At 44.5% G+C, this 10,109-nt stretch overlaps 1 protein-coding gene across 3 annotated transcripts; it reads right to left on the bottom strand.

Annotated features, from left to right (window-relative positions):
• Positions 1-224: 224 nt before the first annotated feature.
• On the bottom strand, positions 225-10,109 carry LOC112256967 (N-acetyltransferase 8-like). 3 transcript variants are annotated; one of them, XM_042325068.1, is made up of 4 exons: positions 9,724-10,109; positions 8,547-8,583; positions 7,687-7,833; positions 225-1,046 (listed from the first exon to the last, which is right to left on the bottom strand). In XM_042325068.1, exon 4 carries the CDS (start codon positions 1,017-1,019, stop codon positions 351-353), a length of 669 nt encoding a protein of 222 aa, XP_042181002.1. In that variant the 5' UTR covers positions 1,020-1,046; positions 7,687-7,833; positions 8,547-8,583; positions 9,724-10,109; the 3' UTR covers positions 225-350. The 3 variants fall into 3 exon arrangements, with proteins under 3 accessions (XP_042181002.1, XP_042181004.1, XP_042181003.1); XM_042325070.1 differs by lacking the exon at positions 9,724-10,109 and adding an exon at positions 9,130-9,702; XM_042325069.1 differs by lacking the exon at positions 8,547-8,583.

The raw sequence follows: 10,109 nt of genomic DNA on the forward strand, positions 1-10,109 counted from the left end.
ATTTCCCCACCTGCAGTAAGTCCAGTCCTTACCCTCCATCCAGTTCCCTCCCTGCAGTAAGTCCAGTCCTCCTATTTCCCCCCTGCAGTAAGTCCAGTCCTCCTATTTCGGTAAGTCCCCCTCCAGTCCAGTCCTCCTATTTCCCCCTGCAGTCCAGGCCCCCCGGCGGTAAGTCCAGTCCTCCTATTCCCCCTGCAGTAAGTCCCCCTGCAGTAAGTCAAGTCCTCCTATTTCCCCCTCTGCAGTAAGTCCAGTCCTCCTATTTCCCCCTCTGCAGTAAGTCCAGTCCTCCTATTTCCGCCCCTCCAGTCCAGTCCTCCTATTTCCCCCCTGCAGTGAGTCCAGTCCTCCTATTTCCTCCCCTGCAGTAAGTCCAGTTTAAACTCTATCAGAGTAAAGTTGGTGATTTTGGCGATGGGCTCAGGGATGACGAACTCTCTGACCCGTGTGTAGCCCACGTTCTCATACAGCCTCTGTGCATCAGTCTGCACTACAGACGTGTAGAGGACGACCGCAGGGAAGCCCCTCTCCCTGCTGAAGTCTGCCACTGTCCTGCTGAGGGCCTTGGCGATGCCCATCCTCCGGTGTGTCCGACGTACAGACAACCTCTTTAGCTCCATGCAGCCTGGTTCCCTCTCCGCGGGCAGGCAGGCCACCGTTGCCACCACCCGGCCGTCGCTCTCAGCCACCCAGAAACACGAGTCCTTGTTCTCCAGGTAGGTCTCCTGGATGTGGTCGAGGTCCTTCCTCAGGGAGGTGTCGATGTAGCTGTTGAAGAGGTAGCCCACCAGCTGCTTGGCCCCGGCCAGGAGGAGAGTGACCCCTACTACAGGCAGCAGGACGGACTTGGAGCTGGCCAGCAGGGCGCAGAACGTGACCATCAGGATCATCTGGGTCAGGGGCTGTTTGAGGAGGTGCATGAAGGAGGAAGGGACGTGCTCGCTCATCCCCATGGTGAAGATCTCCTTCACGGTCTCCTTGTCATCTTCCTCAAATCTTCGGATAGTGATGCCAGCCATGGCACTGGTGGGTGGCACTGCTCTGTCCTTTAATAGAGAGGACACAGTGAGAGCTGACAGTCTACTCAGTACAACCTACCGTTCAGTCCAACGCTGACAGTCTACTCAGTACAACCTACCGTTCAGTCCAACGCTGACAGTCTACTCAGTACAACCTACCGTTCAGTCCAACGCTGACAGTCTACTCAGTACAACCTACCGTTCAGTCCAACGCTGACAGTCTACTCAATACAACCTACTGTTCAGTCCAACGCTGACAGTCTAGTCAGTACAACCTACCGTTCAGTCCAACGCTGACAGTCTACTCAATACAACCTACCGTTCAGTCCAACGCTGACAGTCTACTCAGTACAACCTACTGTTCAGTCCAACGCTGACAGTCTACTCAGTACAACCTACCGTTCAGTCCAACGCTGACAGTCTACTCAGTACAACCTACTGTTCAGTCAACGCTGACAGTCAACAGACAACGCGGACAGTCTACTCAATACAACCTACTGTTCAGTCCAACGCTGACAGTCTAGTCAGTACAACCTACCGTTCAGTCCAACAGACAAACATAGTCATAAACTTGAGTCTACTCTGTACTTTGTAATTATGAATCCATAATCCATTTCCTGCCAAGACAGCAGCTACTCTTCCTGGGGTTTATTATGGATCCCCATTAGTTCCTGCCAAGGTGGCAGCTACTCTTCCTGGGGTTTATTATGGATCCCCATTAGTTCCTGCCAAGGCAGCAGCTACTCTTCCTGGGGTTTATTATGGATCCCCATTAGTTCCTGCCAAGGCAGCAGCTACTCTTCCTGGGGTTTATCATGGATCCCCATTCATTCCTGCCAAGACAGCAGCTACTCTTCCTGGGGTTTATTATGGATCCCCATTAGTTCCTGCCAAGGCAGCAGCTACTCTTCCTGGGGTCTAACAAAATTAAGGCAGTTTATACAATTTGAAAATCATTACAATACAATAAGTAATTTTTTTGTGTCACCTGACCACACGACAGAACAGTTGTCCAGGTGTGACAAAACTAGGGCCTGTAGGACCTGCCTTGTTGATAGTGTTGTTAAGAAGGTAGAAACTAGGGCCTGTAGGACCTGCCTTGTTGACAGTGTTGTTAAGGTAGAAACTAGGGCCTGTAGGACCTGCCTTGTTGATAGTGTTGTTAAGAAGATAGAAACTAGGACCTGTCTTGTTGATAGTGCTGTTAAGAAGGTAGAAACTAGGGCCTGTAGGACCTGCCTTGTTGATAGTGCTGTTAAGAAGGTAGAAACTAGGACCTGTCTTGTTGATAGTGCTGTTAAGAAGGTAGAAACTAGGGCCTGTAGGACCTGCCTTGTTGATAGTGCTGTTAAGAAGGTAGAAACTAGGGCCTGTAGGACCTGCCTTGTTGATAGTGTTGTTAAGAAGGTAGAAACTAGGGCCTGTAGGACCTGCCTTGTTGATAGTGCTGTTAAGAAGGTAGAGCAGCGCTTTATTATAGACAGACTTCTCCCCATTTTAACTACTGTTGTATCAACATGTTTTGACCATGACAGTTTATAATCCAGGGTTCCTCCAAGCAGTTTATTCACCTCAACTTGTTCAATTTCTACATTATTCATTACAATGTTTAGTTGAGGTTTAGGGTTTAGTGAATGTTTTACACAGTCACTCGTCTCAGGGCACAAGTCTCCCTTCTCCAAACATCTTGTATTGAATCAGAATCGTTTTAGTCTGCCTACTTGGCTGAGGCCATAGGGTTGTTTTAGTCTGCCTACTTGGCCGAGGCCATAGGGTCGTTTTAGTCTGCCTACTTGGCTGAGGCCATAGGGTCGTTTTAGTCTGCCTACTTGGCTGAGGCCATGGGGTCGTTTTAGTCTGCCTACTTGGCTGAGGTTTTAGTCTGCCTACTTGGCTGAGGCCAGGGGGGTGGCTGAGGCCATAGGGTCGTTTTAGTCTGCCTACTTGGCTGAGGCCATGGGGTCGTTTTAGTCTGCCTACTTGGCTGAGGCCATGGGGTCGTTTTAGTCTGCCTACTTGGCTGAGGCCATAGGGTCGTTTTTAGTCTGTCTACTTGGCTGAGGCCATAGGGTCGTTTTAGTCTGTCCTACTTGGCTGAGGCCATGGGGTCGTTTTAGTCTGCCTACTTGGCTGAGGCCATGGGGTCGTTTTAGTCTGCCTACTTGGCTGAGGCCATGGGGTCGTTTTAGTCTGCCTACTTGGCTGAGGCCATAGGGTCGTTTTAGTCTGTCTACTTGGCTGAGGCCATAGGGTCGTTTTAGTGTCCTACTTGGCTGAGGCCATGGGGTCGTTTTAGTCTGCCTACTTGGCTGATGCCATAGGGTTGTTTTAGTCTGCCTACTTGGCTGATGCCATAGGGTCGTTTTAGTCTGCCTACTTGGCTGAGGCCATAGGATCGTTTTAGTCTGCCTACTTGGCTGAGGCCATATGGTCGTTTTAGTCTGCCTGATTTGCTGAGGCCATAGGGTCGTTTTTAGTCTGCCTACTTGGCTGAGGCCATAGGGTGTTTTAGTCTGTCTACTTGGCTGAGGCCATAGGGTCGTTTTAGTCTGCCTACTTGGCTGAGGCCATAGGGTCGTTTTAGTCTGCCTACTTGGCTGAGGCCATATGGTCGTTTTAGTCTGCCTACTTGGCTGAGGCCATATGGTCGTTTTAGTCTGCCTACTTGGCTGAGGCCATATGGTCGTTTTAGTCTGCCTACTTGGCTGAGGCCATAGGGCCGTTTTAGTCTGCCTACTTGGCTGAGGCCATAGGGTCGTTTTAGTCTGCCTACTTGGCTGAGGCCATAGGGTCGTTTTAGTCTGCCTACTTGGCTGAGGCCATAGGCCATAGGGTCGTTTTAGTCTGCCTACTTGGCTGAGGCCATAGGGTCGTTTTTAGTCTGCCTACTTGGCTGAGGCCATATGGTCGTTTTAGTCTGCCTACTTGGCTGAGGCCATAGGGTCGTTTTTAGTCTGCCTACTTGGCTGAGGCCATAGGGTCGTGTTAGTCTGCCTACTTGGCTGAGGCCATAGGGTCGTTTTAGTCTGCCTACTTGGCGTTGTTAAGTAGGGCTACTTTACCTGTCCTTATTATTCCATTGCTGATGACGTCTGTCGTTATTGCCGGGTTCACGTGCTAGTCGGGAACTAGGAAACTTCAACCAGTTAGCAAGTCAAACATTTCAGAGTTTCCTAGTTCTGACTAGCACATGAATGCGGCGGCATGTCGTGATCCAAGCCCATGCTTCCTTTGATATTATTTATTCTCTCCCAGACATGTTTACCAAGCAACAGATCATTAGAAAAACAAAATGACATGTGAATAGTTTATTTTGATCGTATAAATGTTGTGACGAGTGTCAGGAGAGAAGCTTTGCTCCTCTCTAAAATGAACCACTATATGGTGAACAGTGAGTTCTCCTACATTCATCTGAATGTGTCTGTACTGAACGCAGGCAGTAGTAGCCAGCCATGCGTTAGGCTATTTATTAACCCATTTCATTGATCATTGAATAGGTATATCGTGTGCATTTTCATCTGCCAGGTTGTTTACCTCTGAACAATGTGAATGACTGATGGAAACCATAACAAGTGTACTGAGTGATAGAGCAGTAGACATAACGATGTGTTCTGAGAATGGCCATCATATTTATAATGTTTATCATTGAAAGAATGTAGCCAACTACATTTCCTAATGTTTTGCTTAAAAGTTAATCTTGAATTTGAACTTTCTACAGGAAAAAAAGAGGAGAAAAGTAGCCTACACATCAGCCAGACCGCTGTCTGGTGACCCAATGAAGAGATCAAATATATATTCATCCCAGTGGAAAAGTGCAACAGAAGCTGAAAAAGTGCAACTAAGGCACGAAATTACTTATTTTCCATGATTTGGTGCGAACCCTGACTGAAGTTGGGCAGAATATACAATAACAAGCTATTTAGATCTGCAGCAAGGTCTTTTTCTATGTTTTATCTAAGAATCCTGCATAACAAACGAATCCTGCATTAACAAACAAATCCTGCATTAACGAATCCTGCATTAACGAATCCTGCATTAACGAATCCTGCATTAACGAATCCTGCATTAACAAATCCTGCATTAACAAATCCTGCATTACTGCAAATCCTGCATTAACAAATCCTGCATTAACGAATCCTGCATTAAAGAATCCTGCATTAAAGAATCCTGCCTGTTCTAATTATACCTATCTCGCATGCTCCAAACAACTGTGTGTATTGGAAAAAGACCACCAAAATCGTGTCGTCACTGAAAAATACTCTCGGCTGCAACTGCGATAAAGCCGGGTTAACACAGTATACAGAATGTATTTTGCAATTGTGAGTTTATTTTGATGTGATATGAAAGTAGAGGGCTTTATATTTCTAGAAGCATATCGCAATTGAGAATCGGTTCAAGTTTAGATGGAGCATCTGGCTGTTTTTGCTGCCAGAGCCAGTCTACCTGGAGCATCTGGCTGTGTTTGCTGCCAGAGCCAGTCTACCTGGAGCATCTGGCTGTTTTTGCTGCCAGAGCCAGTCTACCTGGAGCATCTGGCTGTTTTTGCTGCCAGAGCCAGTCTACCTGGAACATCTGGCTGTGTTTGCTGCCAGAGCCAGTCTACCTGGAGCATCTGGCTGTTTTTGCTGCCAGAGCCAGTCTACCTGGAGCATCTGGCTGTGTTTGCTGCCAGAGCCAGTCTACCTGGAGCGTCCTGGCTGTTTTTGCTGCCAGAGCCAGTCTACCTGGAGCATCTGGCTGTTTTTGCTGCCAGAGCCAGTCTACCTGGAGCATCTGGCTGTTTTTGCTGCCAGAGCCAGTCTACCTGGAGCATCTGGCTGTTTTTGCTGCCAGAGCCAGTCTACCTGGAGCATCTGGCTGTGTTTGCTGCCAGAGCCAGTCTACCTGGAGCATCTGGCTGTTTTTGCTGCCAGAGCCAGTCTACCTGGAGCATCTGGCTGTGTTTGCTGCCAGAGCCAGTCTACCTGGAGCATCTGGCTGTGTTTGCTGCCAGAGCCAGTCTACCTCTGAAAATAACATAAAAAGGTGCGAAATACATCATTACAGTGATGATTTTTGAATTTCTAAAGTTACGTTACATATGTAGAAAACTTGATTGCTGACAAGCAAAACCTTCTGGGACTACAATGATCTAATAGTGGTCTAATGAAACAAATACCAAAATATAGTTTTTGGGTGGAATTTTCCATTAAGGAGAAAAGTTAAGGTTAGACTCTTTAAGAGTCCATCTTGGCCTACGACAAACAGTACCAATCCTGGAACTCCCAGTAATGGATACCAAAAATCTTTGGTTAAAATCACATTATTTGGTGTAAAAATCTGAAGCTAGATTTGGCTGCCGTTTTTCAACCCATTCTGGAACTTTGAGGGTTTATGACAATAGCTAGCCCCTCTAGTAATTTAATAGGATCTCCATGGTCTCGCCAAGGGCTGTTGCGGTGACCGTATTAGCGCCACACCGGCGGTCACGAGTCATAAAGGTAGTCAAATTCCACGTCACCGTTTAGTCACGGTAATTAAGCTTCTCCGAGCTCTGATGCTGATGGTCATTAGTAGCCTACCAAACTTGCTAACTACCTGATTCTCATCACTCCATTGTCCCTCTAATCACTCTTGACATCAATGCAAATGTGTTTGAAAATCGAATCAAACACTTCATGAGAGCCAATGTTGCGCAACATTTCTATAAGGTATGCAACAGAGTGAAAACAGAGTGAAGGAAACAGAGTGAAGTGAGAAAACAGAGTGAAGGAAACAGAGTGAAGGAAACAGAGTGAAGTGAGAAAACAGAGTGAAGGAAACAGAGTGAAGGAAACAGAGTGAAGTGAGAAAACAGAGTGAAGGAAACAGACTGAAGTGAGAAAACAGAGTGAAGGAAACAGAGTGAAGGAAACAGAGTGAAGTGAGGAAAAAGAGTGAAGTGAGGAAACAGAGTGAAGTGATAAAACAGAGTGAAGGAAACAGAGTGAAGTGAGAAAACAGAGTGAAGTGAGAAAACAGAGTGAAGGAAACAGAGTGAAGGAAACATAGTGAAGTGAGAAAACAGAGTGAAGTGAGAAAACAGAGTGAAGTGAGAAAACAGAGTGAAGGAAACAGAGTGAAGTGAGAAAACAGAGTGAAGGAAACAGAGTGAAGTGAGAAAACAGAGTGAAGGAAACAGAGTGAAGGAAACAGAGTGGAGTGAAGAAAACAGAGTGAAGAAAACAGAGTGAAGTGAGAAAACAGAGTGAAGTGAGAAAACAGAGTGATGGCCTCTATTAAAAAGAGGATCCCATCAGCTTTCTATAGGCTGGGTCTACTATATTTATTTCTCAACTTTCCTAATATTATGCAAATATTAAGCACATTGTTTATCTTTACATAAGGTGAAGAAACAGTCTAATAGTTCATCAGCATTTTAAGCTAAACATTCTGATCTGTTGCGTCAGCCACATTGCGTTTAAAAAAAAAAGATTTTGATGCTAGTGGTTGTATTAATTTGGGATCTATCGCATCTCACAACTGTCCCAGACTATGTTTGGAATATATTTTTCCTCGCACAGAATATGTACTATGGGGGATAGTAGATTGACATAGGCTAATGTTTTTGCTGTTTGATAGGCCTACTCATCTTGTTGCCTGACGAAAAGTAAATGTGGACAGTTCTTCCAATATCTTCAATATGCACCTCGGAATTGGATGAGGATGGGCACAGTTGCGTCCTCGATGTGTCCGTCTTCACTTGCAGTCTGTGAGAAAGACCCGATCACGTGATGGAGAGCCGTGTGAGTGAGACGAGAGGTTCTTCGGAGCAGGCAGCACTCAGGGAGAAGGGCTGCAAAAGGTATGGATATTTTAGGGTGCATCGTGGTCACACAAACGGGATCCCGCTGGGAAATCCAAGGCATTATCAAGTGCTTCTCACAAAAACAAACAATGCAGAGCTCATGCATTTCAAGCAACTTTTTTCAAATCATCATTAGAGTCCCATCATGCAGCCTTACATTGTATTAAACATAAAAACATACAGGCCAACGTTTGTAGAACAACTAAAGTTACATTATTAATGACTCTAAATTAAGCATCTAGGAGGACCTGTTTCTTTGTTGACCAAACAACACAGAATAGCAGTATGTGCGTGTTACAGCTTTGTTCAATTGTATTCTTCATACTATAAAATAATATAAAATAATGCCACGACATTCTAAGCAAATCTTGTCTGCTAAATGAACTAGTGTAGCCCACAGCCATTTGGCACAGCCAGATCAGGACCTAACATAAGGACAACTCAGAGTATGCTATTCTGTTCTTCTGAAATAAACTACATTTTCTTCATATCATGTTTCTTTAGACCCGTCTAAAAATAAATAATGGATTTATTGTGAAGGTGTAGGATATATTACATGGATTTATTAGACTTTTATCAAATGTAGATGTTCCAAAGGTCTGCTCAGTGGCTTGTAGGCTGTGTTGAAGCCAGGAGATACTAAATGTGTTTGTGTTAATTAATAGTCAATTACTGTGACCCCCACAGCCCTCTCGCCTCACCTGAATGTCACCTGACTGCATTGCCTGGAAACCCAACCTAGGCGGAAATTAGGATTTGAATTGTATTGTTTATTTCACCTTTATTTAATCAGGTAGGCCAGTTGAGAACAAGTTCTCATTTACAACTGCGACCTGGTCAAGATAAAGCAAAGCAGTTCGACACAAACAACACAGAGTTACACATGGAATAAACAAACATACAGTCAATAACACAATAGAGAAATATATATACAGTGTGTGCAAATGAAGTAAGGAGGTAAGGCAATAAATAGGTCAATAGTGGCTAAATATTTATGATTTAGCAATTAACACTGGAGTGATAGATGTGCAAGTAGAAATACTTGATCAGGAAAGTTTCCTATCATGACCGCTTAAGGGCCGCCAGATTTTTTGATAAAATTATATTTGAACTTTCTTTACCGGTTGTCCATGTGGTTGGTCCTTTTGGCAGTAGAAATGTGAGACAATATATCCACAGGAATATATAATTATGTCCAATTTTTCAAAGCGCTGGAAGAGCATTCATATTTCTACCTGAAGCATGTACACAACCGTAAACACGTGCACGCATAACGTTACTTACCGAGCGGCTGTGTTTTCATCTTCTGCACGAGCTAATGTGATATATATCTGAACGATGCACCAGCGCTGTGAAAAACGGATGCAATTATACTTTCCTGTGGATATATTGTCTCACATTCCTACCGCCAAAAAAGGACCAACCGTACGGAAAACTGGTCAAGTACGTTAAAATATCTAATTGTATTCAACATTTTGGCTTATAGAGAAAACTGTCCTTATTCAAACGCTCATCTCTGACAGAGTTCAGTGCGATTCAATGTCGGGTCCCAGACAACTGACCAGTGTCAATGCCCTATATTCCAGTAATCCAATTAATACGAATATCAAACCTGATCTTCCCTAGCTATTTGATACCTAGCTATATTAGTTATTCGTTTCTATCGATTAGCAAATAGCACGTAACTCTACTGGAAAACTAAACCTAGCTATTTACTCCGAATTGTTACCTAGCTAGATAGCAAATTATCTTTTTATCCAACCGTTATTTAACTAGGCCGATAGTCAGATCATATATATTTGCATTCCATCAAAAAACGTGTATGATTCATCTTTCAGCTGTAATGGAAACGATTTGTAAGAGAAGAAAAATCCCCACCTGATGTTGATACGTCTCTGAGAAATATAAATCCTGTTGGAGGGGAACAATTATCGGTTCTGTTGATTGTGGTTCTGACGTCCGCATTCACTGACATAGGAGGGGTTTAGGGTATGTCTTGTTTCCCATTGGCTGACAGGAACATCCATCCATTCATTCGCTCCATCCTACTCTTCATTCTGCAGTTTATTGGCACCATTGTAAAAAGGATGAAGAAACGCTGTAATAGAAACACATGGCCAGTTTATGTGGAAAGATAAAGCAAGGCGGCAGCTAAACAAGTTAAATATTATCTTGCTATTGTTAGAAATTAGATATGTAGACGGGCGAGTCGGTCAAGGATCGATTCAGACAAGGTGGTAAATTGTATGACAAGCGACAGTTTA

Source organism: Oncorhynchus tshawytscha, linkage group LG08 (genome assembly GCF_018296145.1).
Source record: "Oncorhynchus tshawytscha isolate Ot180627B linkage group LG08, Otsh_v2.0, whole genome shotgun sequence".
Lineage (NCBI taxonomy): Eukaryota > Metazoa > Chordata > Actinopteri > Salmoniformes > Salmonidae > Oncorhynchus > Oncorhynchus tshawytscha.

Excerpts from the sequence above, each read along its gene's own strand:
- LOC112256967 (XM_042325069.1), bottom strand. The coding sequence starts at position 1,019 with ATGGCTGGCATCACTATCCGAAGATTTGAGGAAGATGACAAGGAGACC.